The following is a 21,374-nucleotide window of genomic DNA, read 5'->3' as shown; positions in this document are numbered from 1 at the left end:
GAGGCCAAAATGGTAAAGGCGTACACATTCCCATTTCTAACAAGCTTCTTTCTTTTTTTTTTTTTTTTTTTTTTTTTTTTTTTTTTTTTTTTTTTTTTTAGAAATTAAGTTAATATCATTAATAAAGATCAGAAGACAAGATGTTTACATATGAAGTTTGGAGGGTTAGAAAACCACTCTGAGCAATTAGACATAGAAATGGATGACCTAGTTATAACGTGAGTTGTCCAATTCACGGATTGCTTTGCAAACGATACAAAAATTTGAGAAAATACACTGCAAGTTTTTGATATCCCTGAGAACAAGATGAAAAGATGAATCCCCATCTGGTGCTTTGATGCCTTGAACAACTTGCAGTGAGTCTGTTTTCACTTGCACATTGTCAAAACTATGACCTTTTAACCAACTCAAGACTTCCCGAATAGCAATTGCTTCAGCTTCTCTAGAACCTTTCCAAGGGACCCCTTTCGCGGCAATGAAGCTGCCGGTATCATCTCTTAAGACCCATCCAAAGCCCATAATGGTTTTCGGCTTCGACCAAGTAGTTTGGAACGGTTGAGAGGCTTTTTGTGTACTGCGAGGATCTTCATTTGCATCTCGCCAGTCTTGTAGAAAGCTTTGTGCCTTTCGAACCATGGAAGAGTACGATTGGACAGATTTGTTGTTCCATAGAACTTTATTCCTTTGATTCCATATATCCCAGCAGGTCATAATGAACATACATACCAAGTCATCCATAAGCTGGTTGAGCCAATCACTATATACAACACCTCCATACCCCTATAGTTGGATGTCCTGATCTTGCCAACATGCATTTTCATATGCACAATCTAGTCTAGGAATAGATGTGATAAAATTCAGTTCCATCGGTACAAAAGACACACTGGATGTCGCAGTTAATGCTTTTTACGAAGTCTGTCATTGGTAGGAAGGCAATTTGAACATAACTGCCAGAAATTTTTTTTAACTTTAGGTGGGATCGACAGTTTCCAGAGGGTAGTCCATGCTTGGTTTGTTTCCTCCCCGCTCAATACTCTGTAACAGCTCTTCACGGTGAAACAAAAAATTTACTTCACAACGAAAAAAAAAAAAAAACATAATTTATTAATAATAATAATCAACAGTATCTACTCCCAGCAGTATGAAATACAATGACTCCATTAAAAAAAATTATAGTACTGCGAATGAAGTATCTACAGAGAGATTGATGATCATAATAACAACAAAACTGCAAAGCCTGCTAGAAGCACCAATATCCCCGGCAACAACAACTCGGGTGAGAAGGAGGTGGCTATCTGGATGCTAAAGTTACAGTTTGCCTGAGATATATTCTGGTCAGTCACCATAGCCAGACCTTGAAAGTTGCAGCTGAACTCATCTTGATTCTGCACCTGAAAGTACATATTGAATGCGTATGATGCATTCCCGTTGGCATCCAACCCGTTGCACGAAGACCCGTATCCAAGCGCCGTGCAATCTGAAAACGTGCAGGCGTAGTTAATGTTGTCCGCAAGTTTGCCCAAGTCCTTGGCGTCCGGCCTGAGCATACACCATTTATTTGCGAGGTATTTCACGTCTTGCGCCCCCACGAGAAGTTTGTCTTGTCCTTGCCCCGTAAGGTCCATTGGGAACTTTGGCTGCCCGTCGTACCTGAAGATCCCCCAGTGGCGCTCAAAGTTACCGGGCGCTATACTCTTAATATCCTCGTCAATCAATCCGAACAAGTATACCTCCATGTATCCGGGCCGAAGGGGTGTTCCTTTGTTGGCCGCTAGTCTCGGTAAAAGTCCTTTGTAGAATCTATAGGCCAAGTTCACATTGGCGTTCCTGTCACCTTCCGTTGGCCATCCCACTTCCCCAACCAAAACCGGCATGTCGCCATACCCAGCTGCCTTTAGGGCCGAAACTAAAGTATCATAGTTGGCATCAAACACATTAGTGTATTGGATCCCGTTATCCACTATCGGATTGGCCGCCCCATCGAAGAACGCAAAGTCGACCGGGAAGTGTTCGTTCGCATACAAACTTAAGAAGGGGTATATGTTTACCGTGAAGGGCGCATTGTTCTGGTGCAGGAACTGAACAATCTGGTTCATCTGTTGACCGATATCTTGCCGAAATCTACCAGCAGAGGGTACAGGATTGTCTTCAGGCGAGTTGTACACATCAGCATTTAACGGTACTGTTGCCTTAATGTTGTCCCCGACTCCGGCATCATTTAGAGCATTTTGAATGTTTTGAAGTGCCGGAAAGGTTGTGTTAATGAATGAGTTGTTATAAGACGTGAGGAAAGGCTCATTACCAACTGCAACATACCTGCAAGCAAGATTACAATAGTTTTATATAAAAGATTGAATGCTTAATATTTGAAAAATTGTGCAAACACAACTGCCCCATTACTTCCTTTCAACTTTCAACATTACCATTAAAGATATAACTTTCTAATCAGAACAAAATATTGGTTTCATTGGCCCCACAGATCACATGATACTGACAGAATGGGGCTGTTTTCTAAATTAAAGGCAACACATTAACAGGAAAAAATCAATCTTTTCGTAACTTTATTGTTTGAATACAAGCAAGCACATAAGACAAGAATAAGATTACTTCTTACCTCCCTCAATTGTTAAACTAAAGGCTGCCAATGTACTATTAACAAACGCTCCGCTCCACTAGATAACACCTTTCCTTTACTTTACCAAATGTTAGTGTTTTCAACCTATGTATACTACAGGCTCAAGCGAAACAGATAGTTCTACGAAATTTTTATCATCACATAATGTAATATATCCGAATATGAATAAGTTTTGTATATAATATACACCCACCGATAGTTCAACTTATCATCTAAATGAAAGAGAAGTGATTGGTTTGTGATGTCAAAATAAGACTTAATTGAAGCAATAATGTATATGTCTTAAGTTATATTTCCTAAAAAATTCAGATTAGAGAAACTGAACAATGCACATTGGAATGTGGGGATCCCAAAATTAATTTTCAAACCAATAAACAGCACCCAACCCTCTACTCAGATCCACAAATTATGCATACACATTAAATACTATATTACTGGATTGCATAGCTTTCTTTTTTAATGAAGAAACACCAACCAACCAGGATGGCTTTTTGCAACAAACAAAAACAAAACATAAAAATATATAGATACTCCCATGAACTTTTTCTTTCCTTTTTTTCTTTTTTCAGTAAAGCAAAGTGTTTGTCATAGATATAGATATAATAAAGCCTAATGAATTGAAGCAGACCATGAAGTGAAAGAAACACAACCCTTTAAGTTCATATGGATAACTAGTGCAAGATTCACAAGAAGTTGAATTGAATTCATTCAAACAATCACAGAGAACTCTTAAGCAAGCTTCAATGAGTGGCAATGGCAGTGGGGTGATAAGTCTTTGTTAATTTGAATTATAAAATCCCCAGAACTTGATGTAAAATATATATATATTCCACAGATCAGAGACACTTGAAGCAAGTAAAATACTTGGTAATGACAACTAAATAATTTCAAAAAGGGAAACAAACAAAGTAAAGGGGAAGCATATATACATACTTGATGTTGACACCTCCTTTGAAGTTATAGCGAGTGACATTGCGTTTGACCCAATCCTTAGCTCTGTCATAATCATTCATAGCAAGAAGCTGGTCATTAGGTATGGCCACCATGACTTCAATATCTGTCCCTGCAAGAGCACTCATTGTGGACTGATCCGCATCAAACAGTTTAACCTTCTCAATCCCATTGTCTTTCAGCATCTGCACCACCGTCTTCGCCGGCAGCTTGTGACTCGCCATGGTTCCCCAGTTCACCCCCAACCCCTCAACACCACTACTTAACAAAACCACTAATACACAACAACAAATCCCAATCCTAAACATTATATTATATTTTTCCTAGAAAAGAACGGATCTTGTGTTGATTCAAACTATATACAAGTCTGTCTGGGAATAAAGATCGATCGATCGGATCTTTTCACTGCTATCAAACTGTGAAATTGCCCAGAAGTAGTGATTCTTCGTTCTGGGTTTTACTTTTTACACAAACTAATTTCAGAGCAATGCACCCTTTAATTTGCTGAGAAGACAAGAAAAGGTGATTCTTGAAATGGGGTTTATGCTCAAGGAGAAAAAAAGATAGAACCCCAAATAAAGAGATTACAGTAGTATATATATAGGAGTTGAGTGAAGAAGAAGAAGAACAACAACAAGAATCAGAATCCAGTAATGTGACAGTAAACCCAGAAAGAAAAAGGCAGAGAGATTAAAAAGAGAGTTTTGATGATTAGGAAATGTGAGTGAGAGAGGTGTAGAAAGGTGTGAAACCTCAAGTCCAAAGCCAACTGCCGCAACGTTGTTTGTACAAATGTATATGTAGATGATGTGTAATGTGTTGTACAATACAATCCTAGATTCTTCACGGTTTAAACTCACTAAACGCGGAACGGAGCCGAATATTAACGTGCCAACATATTATTGGATTTTTCTCTTTAAAAATTTTATTCAGGAAAAAAATATATTAATTTGAATTGTAGATTACGCTTATTTTGTCAACCTTCACTTATATTTTTTATTAACATTTCAAAATTATTAGTTGTATATTAACTTTTTTTTATTGATTCGTAACAAACCAGGTATTAATTCACCTCGTGGTTTACACCAAAAATTTATTGTGATTTATTATTAATATAATTAACTTAAAATAATATCAAATAATTAATGATTTATTTGAGAGTTGGGTAAATTGAATCTTTTAGGTAATCTAAATATTTAGGTAATCTTTTTTTTTTGAAAACCAAGACCAACTATATTTCATTAGCCATATCAGGCAAAATAAATGGAGGTGGAACATTCCTCCACGTGGATCGTGACAAACTAGCAATTACATGCTTTGCTAAAGAATGAGCCGCTTGATTCGCGACCCTAGAAATAAAACTAATCTGAGAATCAGGCATAGAAGAAAGTAAACGAAAACATGAAAGCAAACTAAAACCAACATAGGAACGAAATGAGCTACTGCTACATAGACATGAAACAAGAACTGAAGAGTCACTGTAAACTTTAGCCGTCGAATAGCCGTTATCCTTTAGCCATGATAGAGCTTCGCACACCGCCATCGTTTCTGCCATAAGGGGGTTGTAAGGACACACCATCGGGCCATTCACCGCAGCTACAAAAACACCATTCTCCCTCACAATGAAGCCAAAAGCAGCGGCATGTCCAGGACCGTGAAAACCAGCATCCACACAGCATGTAATACCCTGAGCCGAAGGTGTGTGCAATTGCCTTGGTTGCCGCGCTGGACTATTCGCCACACAGTCACTCCACGCAGCCCATCTCGCTGCAAAGACCCGGCACAGCACCTGAGGGGAAGGTAACTTCGCCTCCCACACAGTTGAGTTCCTAGCCATCCACAACTCATGAATGAGACCGCACATCATCCCCTGTGTTTCACGTGAATAACCAGCCGCACCACCCAGCCATAACTCTGCCCAATGCATAAAATCAGAACCATTAATCTGGGGTTTCGGGAGCTGAGAAGCAATCCAAACACGAGAAGCATATTCACAGGTACAGAAAATATGCATAATACTCTCTTCTAACAAACCACAAGCAGGGCAAATATTCAATAAATCCACTCGTCTTTTAATTAAATTATCAAGCGTGGGCAAAATATTAGAAAGAGCTCTCCACATTAAATTTTTCCATTTCGGAGGTATGTTTAGCCTCCAAATTCCGTTCCAAACCGCCGAGCCGTGTACATGGATTTCCCCAAGCCGCTTATAACCCTCCTTTACCGAATAGCAGCCCCGTAAATCTCCTTCCCAGTACCACACATCATCATGCACTAAATTAACAGGCAACTGCACTATCTGAGACGCAACATGCGGATCAAACAATTATTGAACATAAGGAATATTCCATGAGCACAAGTCAACATCAATAAGATCCGAGACCAACATATTGTGAATTATACCCGACTGGCTTGCGGGTACAAGAGTCCCCTGAGTACCTGGCAGCCAAGGATGGGACCAGACCTGCGTGGATCTGCCGTTACCAATACGCCGCTTACACCCCGATTTCACCAGCTCCTGACTAGCCATTATACTCCGCCAGACATAACTTGGATTGCCTCCTATGACAGCATCAAAGAAAGAAGTAGTAGGATAATACCTTGCCTTAAAGACCCGGGCTACAAGAGAGTCTGGACATGTCAGCAACCGCCACCCCTGCTTACCTAGCAATGCCAAGTTAAACTGATGCAAGCGTTTAAACCCCATGCCACCATACTGCTTAGGCTTACACATTCTGTCCCAGGCATACCAGTGGATACCATCCTCCCTGTCATTTCGGCCCCACCAGTATCTGTTCATTAATCTTTCGAGAGAAGAGCATAAAGTTAGAGGTAACAAAAAGATACTCATGGTGTAAGTAGGCATGGCCTGCGCTACACTCTTCAATAAGACCTCCTTACCAGCCCTGGATAACAAACGCTTGTTCCAAGAGCCAAACCTTTGTTTCAACTTTTGCTCTATATATGCAAAAACCACCTTCCTATTTCTTCCAATAACCGAAGGCAGACCCAGATACTTACCAAAATCCTCAGCATGGCTTACTCCCAAAGTCTGAGCAACAAGGTTCCGGACATCTCCGCTAGTGTTACGGCTGAAAGAGACACTTGACTTATTGAAATTAACCGCCTGCCCAGAGTGAGCCTCATAAAAACCAAGACATCTCTTCACCTCCAAGGATTCCTGCAGATTAGCTTTAAAGAACAGGAGGCTATCATCTGCAAAAAACAAGTGTGATATTGGAGGAGCCCCCGGGCCACCCTACAGCCATGAATAAGGCCCTTAGCCTGAGAATCCTGTAACAGCAAAGATAAACCCTCCGCGCATATTATAAAAAGATAAGGAGAAAGGGGGTCACCCTGCCTTAGACCCCTTGTGGGTACTCATCAGTTGGGGAACCATTCACCAGGACTCTATACCGTACTGTCTGGACACATAACATAATCAACTGCACCCACCTCTCATCAAAACCCAACCCGAGTAGCATCTGCCTAACAAAAGGCCACTCCATCCTGTCATACGCCTTAGCCATGTCCAGCTTAAGGGCTGCCCATCCGACCTGTCCCAACTGCTTCCTTCTCAGATAGTGACCAACCTCGGAAGCAATAAGGATATTGTCTGAAATTAGCCTACCCGGGAGAAAGGCACTCTGTGAGTCAGAAATTAAACCCTCCAGAAGCGGCTTCATTCGGTTAGCTAACATCTTGGCCATAATCTTATATAAAACATTACATAACGCAATAGGCCTTAGGTCAGACACTGACTCCGGATTACACTTCTTTGGAATCAATACAATATTGGCATCATTCAAAGCAAGGGGAAAAGAAGCACAAGATAGACAATCAATAACAAAGTCAGTGACATCCTTACCCACAACATTCCAGAAGGATTGGTAGAAACCCGGATTCATTCCATCCGGTCCCGGTGATTTGTCCTTCCCCATAGCAAATAAAGCGGCTCGCACCTCATCCGGCTGAAAAGGTCGTAATAGATCATCATTCTGTTGCGGTGTAACACGGGCATGTAATGTGTCAAGATTAAAAGGCCCCGGACTTCCCCCTGAAGTGAAAACATTCCTGTAATAATCAGCTATCAAAGCACTCAAAGCCTGACCCTCATGCCAGGCACCCCCCTCATCTTTCAGTTTCTCAATACCGTTCTTCCTCCTTCTATCAGCCCCCTGTAGCCAATGCTGCTTAGCCCGTTGTTTCCAGAATGCCTCCTCCTGCGCCAGAACTGACCCCAGAGTGCCATCCAAGAGCCTAAAACGAGCCAAGGAGCCTGAATCAGACTTGCCCCGTAAAGTGCCCATCTCCCTCCTTATCTCCTCAATCCGCTTCCCAAACCTATGGTGACGCTCTCCCCCACATCTCCGCAACCCCCGGCCACATGACTCAAGCCTAGCCTGGAGGCCCATCCCAGCCGAAACAGACCACTCATCCTCCACCACCGCCCTGCAGCCATCATCCAAAAGCCAAGCATTTTCAAATTTAAACCCCCGCGACCGGATAGATGGCGCTACCCCATAAATATCCAAAAAAAGAGCCGAATGATCCGACGAGTCTGTCTGTAAATTAAACACCCTCGCTCGATCAAAGAGCTCATGCCAGTCCGCACATGCACCACCCTATCCAACCTCTCCTCCACCCAATCCACTGTCCCCTTGAAGCGTTCCCAAGTAAATGGGTACCCCACCATAGGTAAAGTCATTAGGCCACAATCATCCAGTGCATCCCCAAACCCCTCCAACAAACCATTAGGATGCGGCAACCTACCCCTCTTCTCAGACTTCATAAGAATGTCATTGAAATCCCCTAAAACCACCCAAGGCAAATCAGGAGCACCTTTGAGTAACCTTAAGAAATCCCATGAAGCTCTCCTTCTATCCCTATTCGGGTAGCCATAAAAACACGTAAGCCTCCAGGGGCGCCCATTCAGCAAAGACACCTCCAAGTCAATATGATTCTGGGAATAGTTCAACAGCCTAGCACAGTTATTTCGACGCCAAAGAAAACAAAGACCACCCTTCCGTCTCACGCTATCCACCTTAAAACACCCCTCAAACCCCAGTTTCACACGGAGCCTCTCCGCATGATCCCCCCCACCATCGTCTCCATAAAAAACACAAACTCGGGCTTCTTCCTGGACACAAGGCCCACCACCTCATGAACTGTCCGTGGATTGCCCAAGCCACGGCAGTTCCAAAATAGGGTACTCATTGAGACTGGCGGGCCTGAACTCCAGGCTCCGCCAAACAAGATGCATCAGAATCAACACACATACCCTCCAATCCACCCTCCGTCCTCCGTCTTTTAGGATCCACTCTTACCCCCACATTTTCCCCCTCAACCCCCTCCTCCCTCACCAACCCCGGCTGCCCACCACCACCCTCACCCGAAACATTCTGCCCGCCAACACCCAACCCCACTGCCCTACCCCCAGCCGCAACCACTGCCTGGCCACCCACTGCCATACCACGCTGTCCCGAACCACCATCTCCAAACCCAATCTCCCTCCTCCTCTCTTGCCCCAGCTTAAACCACTTCTCGCCCAACACCTTTGCCGGACTGTTACCCCCCGCTCTCAGACTTGGACCAAAAGGAAACTGCTCCGGTGTTAATAAAGACCGACGAGCCGCTAAGCAGAACTTGTCCGTATGCCCCATAATACCACAAAAAAAGCAAAACATGTGCAACCTCTCATAACGAAAATTAATCCAAGTCCATGTCCCATCCCTTAAGATCATTTTCATACGTCGTTTTAACGGAGTAGTGACATCATGAGTAATACGTACCCGGTAAAACGCAGTCCAAGGCCTTTGAAAATTTCGCTCATCGTAGCTTAAGAAAACCCCGGCGAAGTCTCCAATTCGTTCAAGAACCTTCACCGTACGGAAACCCGGGGGAATATCGTAAACCTGCAGCCAGAATTCTACGGTATTTAGCACCACCTGTGTCGGGTCTTCATCAGCCTTCAGTTCGTGGCATAGAAACGTAGCGTTTTCGAACGCCCAAGGGCCCTCATCAACCACCCTTCGCATATCCGCCTCGTCGAAGAAAGTGAAGAGATACAGATTGGGGAGTACGTCTGCAATCTCAATCCCCATAAGCGGACGCCATACTGAAGCCATCACACGCTTCATTATATCCACCTTCAAATTCCGGTCGGTAAGGAAGCGGCCTACTAATGACCATGAACGCCGTTCCGCTACCTGTTGCGCACCACCGAAAACCTCCTCTTCGAACCGTACTCCCTGCTCCTCCTCTTCCAAACTAATGTCCGCAGTTGAAGCAATGATCGCCTGAACATCCATCGTTGCAGATCCCGCTGTCTGTTCGCCGTTCGCATGCAAGGTAAGCCAAACCCTAGATTCTAGGGAGAATATTTGAGAGAGAAACCCTAGAATTAGGGAGAGAATCCGTGAATAAATCAACTTAATTATATATTGATATTAATATTAATATTTAGGTAATCTAGTTGGTTGTTCCTTAATATTGATATTATATATTACAACACTTTTCTTGAATCATTTGAACTTCGCCCCATTTAGAAAAATTCTTAGATCCACTCCTTCTAAGTTCTAACCGGTGAAGGATCATAAGAATATAATTACAAATTTAAAATTTATTCAAAAGCATGTGTACCAAAATTTAAATTTAGTGTTTACCAAACATTTCCTAAGTTATCTAAGCAAATATTATTAGAAGGATTTATTTATTAAAAACTTAGCAGACAAAAAGAACTTAAAATTTGTTATTAGTGGATTATCGATTAGAAAGTGTCTTCATACTCTGGTTTAGTTTTTCTCTTGTACGGAATCATATTTTTTTGAGAAAAAAAAAAAGTAAAATGTTTAATTACGTCCAAATAAAAAATTATAATGTTGTATATCGTAAAAACATTCATATATTCTATTTTAGAACATCCCACCAAAAAAAGTGTTATCCTTGAAGAAAAAATAAAACAAAAGTATATATATATAGGGAAGGGTTCAAGTGCGGGAAATTGCTTTCCGTGTGGTTGTGCGGTTGGACGCACCTTAAGTATTAAAATGACGCACATTAAGTATTAAAATGGCGCACATTAAGTATTAACTTCGCGCATATTAGTTTATAACATTGACGCACCTTAAGCATACGAATCACGCATCTTAAGCACACAACACACGCACCTTAAGCGTAAAACTCACATATATTAAGCACAAAACTCACACACTTTAAGTTTCAACAACTACTCACATTAAGCACTAACCCCACGCACCTTAAGCACAAACCCCACGCACCTTAAGTTTCAACAACTACTTATATTAAGCACACAACCAACGCACCTTAAGCACAAACCACACACACATTAAGCCCAAACCCCAACATCTTAAATTTACCTAGATGCAAAAATTATCAAATTGTCACCGCGTTTTTTTTTTTTTTTTTTTTTGCAACATATATATATATATATATATATATATATATATATATATATATATATATATATATATATATATATATAGACACACACTTTTAAAATAAAATTGCAAGAAATTTATATTGAAATTATAGCATGTAATTTGAATGTATTGGTGTTCAATTGGTAATTACTGTGTTAGTAACTCAATGATTTCGATGGAAACTCGGACCAGAAGAAGAATGGATAGCAATTGAAACCAAACACGGCCTTACGTGTTTCTCTCTATCCCCACTAATACAAAATCACAGTATTATTATAAACTTATACCATTATTTTTAAATAAAAAAAAAGTGCATAGTATAACCCTTTTAGAGCATTTGATAAGCAGACTTTTAGAGCATTTGATAAGCAAACTATCATTATAGTGTTATTATTTTTATTTTTTTTTTAATGTTTACCATTTGACGTGACAGACAGTTACTAACCATTTTTACATTGTTATTATCACATCGTATATCTTACTGCATAATATGTCCATCTTATTGATCATATGTTATTAGTGAGAATTGAACTTATATCATTTATATAATATTTTAAAATTTAACTATTTTACTACAATACTTTTTAAAAAGTTTTTATTTAAGAGCTTAATCATTTGAAAACAAAATACTGTGCTACAACTCTTATATTTTTTTTTATTAATTTTACTTAATTAAACATTTGGAAATAATATTTTTAAAAAATAATTTTATTCTAGAATTTTAAACATTTGCAAATATTAAAAATTCAACTTTATTCTTGGAATTTTAAACATTGGAAATAATATTTTAATTTTAATTTTATTCTCGAATTTTAACCATTTGGAAAAAACATTAAAAATTCCATTTTATTCTAATAATTTTAAATATTTGGACAGATTTTTTTAATTAAAAATATAGTTCATCACTTTCTAAAAATATGTTATAATGTTCCCTAGAATTAAATTAATTTTTTTATATTGTTTCTAAATGTCTAATCATACAAAATAGAAGACATATTTATAAAAATTAAATGGGTTCTGGGCAGTTTTTTTTTTTTTTTTTTTTTTTTTTTTTTTTTTAGTATTACTGACTCTATTACAATGTAGTATATGTTCATAACTACTTTCTCAACCTACTGGAGCACAAAGAGTCAATACTGTCCCATGAACTTAAACCCATGACCTCCTATTTGAGAGTGTCTCTTCATGCTACTAAACTACAATGCCATTGACAGGTTGTGAGAAGTTTAAACATTTTAAAAAATGTTTAATTAAATAAAATTAGTTTGAAAGTTTCAAAAAATATATTGTAAAGTTCCTATAATAAAAATAATGTTTTAAATATTGTTTCAACAAGTTTAATTAGATAAAGTAAAAGGTATATAAATATTAATAAAAATTAAATGAGTTTTAACAAAGTGTTTTATTTTCAAAAAAAAAAAAAACAAAGAGTTTTGTTTTCAAATGACTATGTTTTAAAATGAAATTAAAAAATATTAATAAAAAAGTATTGTAGTAGTGTTTAAAAGTCTAAAATACTATATAAATAGCATGTCTTCAACTCTGGCTAATTATTACATTTTGATTTCTTATTATTTCTAATATAAGATTTTTTTTTAAAAAAAAAATCCAATAAAATTCTGTTTCATATAAATAGGTGGATATTGAGAAGGAGAATATGGCATCATTCATGTTTTTTTTTTTTTTTTTTTTTTTTGAGTACCACTGACTTAACCTATTGAAGCACAAAGAGTCAATACCGCCCACCTGAAACTTGAACCCATAAACTTCCCATTTGAGAGAGCCACTCCATGTCACTTGACCACAAGAGACCATTCAAGTTCATGAAGAAGAATATGGCATTATTCATGTTATGTACAATATTGTTTTATTATTTCATTATTGTCTTTTTTTATTTATTTATTTTTAATTACATTAGAATTAAGAGAAAAAGGTAAATGAAGTTTGAAATGGTGCGGGGACAAGCATCTAACGGCTACTTTTCTTTATTTTAGAAACAGACAGATTATATTTTGTCTTATAAGATCAGAGGAGGAAGAAGAAGAAGAATTGTTTTAAAAAAAAAATAATAATCATAAGATTTTACAACTTTTTCTGAAAGAGAGAGACAGAGTGCTGAGGATACTGAGGATATATTATTGAGTTAATACCCAAAATCGTCCTCGACTATAGTGATTTTTCTCAATTTCGTCCTAAACGACTTTGGTGACCTAATATCGTCCCAGACTTTAGTGTTTCGCTCAATTTAGTCCTCCATTTGTTATTCCGTCAAATTGGTGTTAAATAAAGAGACAATTCAGTAATGTCAATATTGATCTCTCTTTACTTTCAACTTGTGAAGTGCGAAATTCCTCTTTCTTGTACGAATTACACCCAGAATTACTCCCGGACCTGCAAATCAAATTTTATATTCGCAGTTTTAGGAGTAATTCTGGGAGTAATTCGTAAAAAAAAAAAGGATTTCGCAGTTCACATGTCTATGAGTAAAGAGATGCCAATATTAAAATTATTGAATTGTCTATTTATTTAACACCAAATGGACAGAATAACAAATGAAGGACTAAATTGAGCAAAAACACAAAAGTCTGGGACTAAATTAAACGAAACACAAAAGTTTGGGACGATATTAGGTCACCAAAATCGTTTAGGACGAAATTGAGAAAAACCACTATAGTCGAGGACGATTTTGGGTATTAACTCATATATTATTATACCACAAGTCTTACATCTCAAGTGATTCTAACTTTTCTTTTCGTCACAACTTTTCATCTTCTCTAATCTCTACTACAATAAAGTATTACATCAAATAACAGTTTGGACCGATTGATTAGTAAATCATTTTTCTTTTATTTTTTTTCACAAACTTTATTTTTTATATATATAATTAATACGAAATTTATTTATATTATATCACAATAGTCTGTTTGAATAAAAATGAGTTAATACCTGATGTGATTCCTCGACTATTATGATTTTACTACATTGATCTTCGACTTTCAAACCTGTTCAATTTCATCCCCAAGTCCTCAACTATGCCGTTTTTCCTAAAATAGTTCTTTGTCCAAACTAAAATAGTCTTGATTAGGACCGTTTTGGTTAACAATCGCATAGTTGGAGATGAAATTAAGTAAGTTTATAAGTCGATGATCAAATGATGAAATCTTAGTAGACGAGAGACAAAATTGAGCATTAACTCAATAAAAATTATAGAAAAAATTATTCAAATAATTGAAAAAAATTTCATTTTAAAAAAATTTGAATTCTCATGTTTCATTAATTATTTACATTAAAAAATTTATTCACCACTCCTAAAAAGAATTGCCTTACTTTGCAGTTTGCACTTCGGTGAAGAATGTGATTCCTTTGTTTTATTCACCTTGATTATCCCAAAGGGGGAGCGGAGCCTACTTTTACATAAAGCAAGGTCGCTTTTCTGCCCAATGTGTGGATCGTAGATCATGTCCCACACATTTGTGTTAATCACGATCTAAATCACATAAAATATATTAAGAAAAAGGTACAAATATGTCATATTATTTGAGGATACTAATTAAACCATCGAACTTGAATAAGTTTCATATTGATTCATGAACCTGAAAAAAAAATGTAATTAGCATTTTTAGCAGATTAACATGTTTAGATTGTCATATGTATATTTTCAAAAAAAAAAAAGATTGTCATATGTATATTTTATTTTATATTTTAGAAAAAATAGTAAGTTTGGTCCCTGAGTTATAATGATAGTAACGACTTAGTCCCTGAGTTATGACCGTATCCATTTTTAGTCCCCCAGTTATGAGCGAAGTGGCGCATTTGGTCCCTGACTGTTAAAACTGACGGAAGAATTAAAAAATATTTAAAATTTTAGGGATAAAGTAAGGAATTCACATTTTATTCATTTTCTTATATTGAAACCACTTTTGCAACATTATTTTCAACTTCCTAGCATTCTATTTCAAGGTTCTTCAATTCCAAAAGCAATTCAATAATCTTCGTATGATTTGTTAGTAACCTGAGTCTCGTATAAGGAACTTGTGACTCAGTACAAATAAGAGAACACTTGATCATTGTCTTCAGACATGTAAAACACATCATCCTAAAAGTTTATGATTTCCATTACTAAACATAATGGTAATCAAACCATAACTTTTGAAATACAAGAAGATATCAAATTTCTCGGGTTATTTTTATGACAAATTCACCAAGGGAGTAACTTGAGATTTTTAGTACATAAAATTCTTTCATAAGCTCTGTAGTAACTTAATCAAGAATCGTATATCCTGACAATATATGAAAATTATATATATATATATATATATATATATATATATATATATATATATATATATATATATATATATATATATATATATATCCATCACCTCCTCTGTCTTCTTAAAAACTAGAGTAATGAATGATGAACCTAAGTGTGACACCCCGAAATCCAAATTCAACTTAGGGATTAATTGAGTAATTAATCCTATTTCAATTGGTGATTTAATTCTTAAAATCCTCAAAATTCAATAGTCGAGGACTAGTAATTGACTAGTCAACCCCTAAGTCAAAGTTGTACCTTAAGCTTTGTAAGGAGTTCCCTTGTTCCCTTACACTTCCTTATGTTAGTAAGGATATTCTTGACCAATGTTGCAAAACATGTTAGGCGCCCCCTAGGCGCCTAGGCGCCGATTTTTTATTTATTTTTATTTTATTTTTTTTATTTTATTTATTTATTTTTTATTTTTTTAATTAAAAAAAAATTAAAAATTTAAAAATTTTAAAATTTAGTACTAAAACATAAAGTTTCCATAGTTATTTCTTAGAAACTATTTACAAAAGTGGTTGTAAAATTGTTCAAAAGATTGTTTAAATCATCTAAATACATAAAAAACTAAAATTAAGAGCTAAAGAAGCATTTTTTTTGAGAAATTAGTGGACCAAACCGCCTTTGGCGATTTGCAAAAAAATACACGATTTGAAAAAAAATTGTCCAAATCAGACAACCGAGTAAAAAGTTATGCCTTCCGAAACTTTTCCGACATTTTCAAAAAAAAAAAAAAAAAAAAAAAATTTCGGCCGAACCGGCCGGTTAGGCGGTCTAGGCGGCCGCCGAGGCCATTCCTCGCGGCGGCCTCCTAGCGCCTAGCGCCTAGGCGCCGATTAATCGGCGCCTAGGGGCGATTTTTGCAACACTGTTCTTGACCTTTCACTTGGTGTTAGTATTGTAACCTAACCTAGTAGACCACCTTCATTCTTTCCTTACACTTTCTAAAAAATCTAGCTCCACCTTCTCTCTAAAAAGGTAGATAGCTTTTCTTCCAAGCCAAGTTGGAGCCTTGCCAAAACTTCAAGAGTTGCTTCCAAGATTCAACCTTTCATATATTTGGGCATCTAGGAGGGTAAGATCTAAGTTCATCTTGTGTTTTTAGTATTATCTAAGGGGTATTTTCTTAAAAATAGGATTTTTATGATCTTTTGGTATGTTCTTGAAGTGGGTTTGGAAGGTGAGCCTTGTGAGGAGCTTGTTGAGGTGTAAAGTGAAGTCTTTAGTCTACAAGAGGTAACACATACTCTACAAAATCTATTTTGCTTACCTATGTGAATATTTCTTGGATTCTACATGTGTTTTGCTATGAAATGTGAGTGTTAATGCATTGTCTTGTGAAAATGCATATCTAGAGCTTGTGTTTAGGGTTCTTGTATGCCATTGCTTGGCTATTCCTTTGATTCAAGTCATTTTGTTGTATTTGGTGAGATTTTGCATGTTTTGGACTTGAATTTGAGTTTGGAGTTGAAAATCTGCGAAGTGTTTTGTTGTGGTACAGGGGTGTACCCGCGGGCGGAACGGCGGGTAGGAGGCCCACCCGCGGGGTACATGTTGTGGAAGGGCTTGTACCCACGGGCAGGACCATGGGTAGGGGCCTACCCGTGGGCCTACCCGCGGGGTACGTGTTGTGGATGTTGGGGGATTTGTTCCCCGTGATTCTTTTGACTCGATATTTGGTCTTTTGACTTCCCGATGTTCTTTTGTGGAACTATTTGAGTGTCTTCTTGATGTTTCGTATGTCTAGAACTATATGGTAGGAATCCATGTAGGTTTTGGTGTCTTGAATCGTGCTAAGTGTTCAACATTGTGTTTCGTTGAACCGTGACGAGTCTTGTGTGTTCTCTAGAACTACTTTTAGATTACCCGTTTGATAAGCATGCTAGTTCGGTGTTTAAATGCTAGCATGTGTGTTGTTTGTACCTTCCTATTGGTTGATGATAACTTGTGTTATTCATATCTTCGTTGTGATCCGTTGATTGATTCATGTTGAGGTGTGATGCGTGTGTGGCTTTACCTGGATTGCACGATTAGTGGTATGGGACACTAGTCACCAAGGTATTGCAGTGGTCCTCGTGGTGGCCATGACGTGATTATGGAGTTGTGACTTGTGTGTCAGGTTCACGTATTTTGAGAGAGGCATGTGTTGCCGTGTGCGTGATCGGTACCCTCGTGTACTATGAAATCGGTGTTTCTGTTGGAGGGACTGTTGGAGGGGGAACGACGGTTCCCGGAGGAATAAGGTTGGACTTGGTGTACAGGGGTCCTGGAGGTAAAGTTTGGAACTAGACATAAGGTTGAGGGTAGCCATAAGATTGGAACCGGGCATAAGGAAGGCATATCAACTCGTGATGGGTGATGTCACGAGGGCTTGTGTAGCCGTTGTTGTGAGCTCTCTTCTTGTGACGTGTGTAGTCACAAAGGCATGTGTTGCCTAGGCATGTGTTGCCATCGGTCTTGTCTTTATCCTTTTGAGTTGTTGTTGTCCTTATGGTCTTGGGATGTGTTCCTGAGTTCTTGTTGAGAGTGTTAAGTCTTGTGTTGACTATTGCTCTTGGTTTTGTACTTATATACTTATGTATTCTGTTTCGAAAATGGCTTTACAACTTATATCTTACCTATGTATGTTATTTCACATGTATTGGTGGGTTACCAGCATTATTCGCTGACCGGGCGTCGTCCCATGTTTATTGTGTTCTTTCAGGTAATGTCTAGACGAGTGCGCGGTCTAGTGCTTGCTAGTATAGCTTCTCCCTTACGTTTTGTGGCCTGTGAGTCAGCTTAGATGTAGAACAATGAGACATTTGGTTTAGATTTAAACATTGCATATGTTGCCTGTGCGTTCATCTCTTTGGTGAACGTGGCATAGCACCCCGTATTCCAGTTTATTCTTATACATCTATCTTTTAGTCTTCCGCTGTGATTGTTGTTTGGTTTAGTTATCTGCATCTTTAAGGCTTTAAAATAACATGTTTTTAGGGGGTGTTACACTAAGGCTCATGCAGTTATGAAAATTCTAAAAACTTCTGTAACTTCTAAAAACGATTATTGACTAAACTACTGCATATGAAACAAATTTACATACTAAAAATCTCAAGTTATCCCGTTGGTGAATTTCTCATAAAAGAAACCTGAAAAAATTTGACATCATTTTGTATCTCAAAACTCAAAAGTGCTGGTTTGATTACCTTTGTTGCTTAGTAAAGAAAATTGAAAATTGATAGGATAGGGTGTTTCACACGTCTGAAGACAATGATCAAGTATTAAGTCTTAAGTTTGTTATACGAGAGTCAGGTTCCTTACAAGTCATACTAAAGTTATTGAAATGCTTTTAGAATTGAACAATCTTGAAATAAGAGGCTAAGAAGTGAAAAATAATGTTGTGAAAGTGGTTTTGATATAAGAAGGAGAATAAACTATGAATTTCCTACTTTACCCTTCAAAATTTAAATATTTTTTTTTAATTTTTCCGTTAGTTTTAACGGTCAGGGACCAAATGCGCCACTTCGTTCATAACTGAGGGACTAAAAATTGATACGGTCATAACTTAGGGACTGAGTCGGAACTTGGGTATAACTCAGGGACCAAAGATGCAATTTTCTCTATATTTTATTATGCTTATTATCCTACTAAGCATTTGACCCTTTTTCTGGATGTCATATTTTCTTGATTTTATATCCTAACGTGTGTCGGTCACTATATTTAAAATAATACAATATTTTTTTTTGTTTTAAAAGAATAATTTTTAAAATTTTATTTTAATAATTTCAAATAAAATAATTATTTTGAATTAAAAAAAAAAACAGCCTCCATGGTTGGCCGGAGACGAGGCGGTCCCTACCGCTTTGTCTCCAGCCAGCCATGGAAACGAAGGACCCGGATGGCCATGGTCGGAGACGAAACGGGACCCTTTTGTCTCCAGCTAGCCACGAAGATGAAGGGCCGGTCATGTTGGAAGGTTGTTTTTTTTTTTTTTTTTTTTTTTTTTTTTTTTTTTTATTTATAATTTCAAAATAATTATTTTATTTATTTTATTTACTTTTGAAGACAATTATGTTATTTGAAATTATTGAATTTTCAAAAAAAAAAATGTTATTTGAAATTATTAAAATAAATTTAAAAAATTATTTTTAAATACAGTACCTGACACCTCAGGAAATAAAATCAGAAAACATGACATCCAAGAAGATGGTCAAATGTTTAGTAGAATAATAAAAATAATAAAATATAAAATAAAATATACACACGGCAACCCAAACCTGTTGTTAACTTGCTACAAATGCTAATTGCACTTTTACTTTTCCAAGTTCATGGATAAATTTGGAGCTTATTCGAGTTCGGTGGCTTAATTGCTATCCTCAAATAGTTCAATGGCCTATTTGTACCTTTTTTCAATATATTATTCTAAATCATAAAATACGTTATCTTATCTAAAAAATTTCATTATTTTAACACAAAATACATTATTCTAACACATAAAATACATTATTCTAACTCATAAAATATATTATCTTATCCCAGAATGTTCATTTTTCTTACACACTCGCAAAGCAAGAATTTTTTTTTAAACATCAAAACAATGTCATTTTGGACCGTGATCCAAACAGCTATGTGGACCACAATCCACACAATAATTTGCCTTTTCTGCCATTTAAAGTAATTTTATTTATCTTTTTAAATATTACTCCACAAAGTTTGTAAGAGTTGATGTAAAATTGTGATGTTAGATCAAGCTCATTACTTGGATTTTTTGGTGAATTTTTTACAGGTAAGACAAGAAAAGAGAGAATGAGATGAAAGGAAAAAAAAAAAAACGTAAAACTATGTTTCACGCGTTTTTCTTTCTCAAATTCTCTCGACTAGTAGCGCACACACAAAAAAAAAAAACTTAGATTTAAAAAAAAAAAATCCAAAAAATCTACATTTCCATTTGTTCAAAAATCACCTCATAGTTTTTTCTCAATGAAAATACCACTCCAAAATACACTAATGGGATATCTCTAGTATTTTATGACACAACTCATTTATAGTACTAAACAATTTTTTTAATTTAATTGTATCAAGTTTTGTAGAACTAATGCTCAATATAGAAATTAAAATAAGTAAATAATTACTATAATATTTAAATATGAAAATTAATTAATATAAAATAAAATTTATTATTTTTAATATAATCAAAATGTGTATTTTAACATGTGATAAAAGTAGTAATAAAGATTTATAGATAGTTATGATAAAAAACAAAAGTCCTAATAAATTTCATATTAATAAAATAAATTAAGTCTTCTTAATGTAATTTTGATGACCATTGATAAGTCGGTAAAATTTAATTATTTTTTGTTTGTTAAAGGTGACATAATTATAATATACTTATTGATGATGTCAAAGAGTAATTAAAGAGTTATGCATGGGAGTTATATCATATAAATTCATATTTTTTTTAATTTTTTTTTTGTGTGTATACAATTGGAAATTTCAATTGTAGTTACATAATGAAATTTTTACATTTAAATTCTTAAAATAGATAAAACAATTTCACTAGCATAATAGATCAACTTATAATAAAATACACATTTTAATTGATACAATGTAGTTTTAGAATATAAAATTAAAATTTGTGTTATGATTTAAGCAAAGAGAATAAAATGTATTATTAGAAAAATTCTAGTATGACATTTATATTCTTTTTAAGTAAATATTATTACTGAGTATATTTTAATTCGTACCACAAAACAAAAGCGAGTAAAAAAACGATTAGAAAAATAAAAGATAAAAATTTCATGAGTTCCTTTTGGTGCATAATAATAATAATAATAATAATAATAATAATAATAATAATAATAATAATAATATAAAATACCCAAAATAAAGATAATAAATATTTTTATTAAAAGGCCAGAAAAATATTTGTAATAAATGATGTTAAGAATAATAATAAGTTAAATGAATATTATGTTTTCAAAGTTTGTATTAGGGGGTAGAAACGCGAATTGAACTGAACAGTTAGGTTTTGATTTATTATTAA

General features: G+C 36.1%; 2 protein-coding genes across 2 annotated transcripts; both read right to left on the bottom strand.

The window, feature by feature from the left end:
- Positions 1-1,082: 1,082 nt before the first annotated feature.
- Positions 1,083-4,140, bottom strand: LOC109156807 (glucan endo-1,3-beta-glucosidase 8-like). Its single transcript, XM_019304662.1, has 2 exons — positions 3,569-4,140; positions 1,083-2,316 (listed from the first exon to the last, which is right to left on the bottom strand). Exons 1-2 carry the CDS (start codon positions 3,892-3,894, stop codon positions 1,212-1,214), a joined length of 1,431 nt encoding a protein of 476 aa, XP_019160207.1. The 5' UTR covers positions 3,895-4,140; the 3' UTR covers positions 1,083-1,211.
- Positions 4,141-4,817: 677 nt separating this feature from the next.
- LOC109156184 lies at positions 4,818-9,897 on the bottom strand. Its single transcript, XM_019304063.1, has 5 exons — positions 8,914-9,897; positions 8,221-8,726; positions 6,955-8,038; positions 6,051-6,845; positions 4,818-5,885 (listed from the first exon to the last, which is right to left on the bottom strand). The coding sequence occupies exons 1-5, from the start codon at positions 9,895-9,897 to the stop codon at positions 4,818-4,820; spliced, it is 4,437 nt and encodes a 1,478-aa protein (XP_019159608.1).
- Positions 9,898-21,374: the final 11,477 nt, after the last annotated feature.

Source organism: Ipomoea nil, unplaced genomic scaffold, assembly GCF_001879475.1.
Source record: "Ipomoea nil cultivar Tokyo-kokei standard unplaced genomic scaffold, Asagao_1.1 scaffold0276, whole genome shotgun sequence".
Lineage (NCBI taxonomy): Eukaryota > Viridiplantae > Streptophyta > Magnoliopsida > Solanales > Convolvulaceae > Ipomoea > Ipomoea nil.
This window is presented reverse-complemented; position numbering and strand designations above follow the sequence as displayed.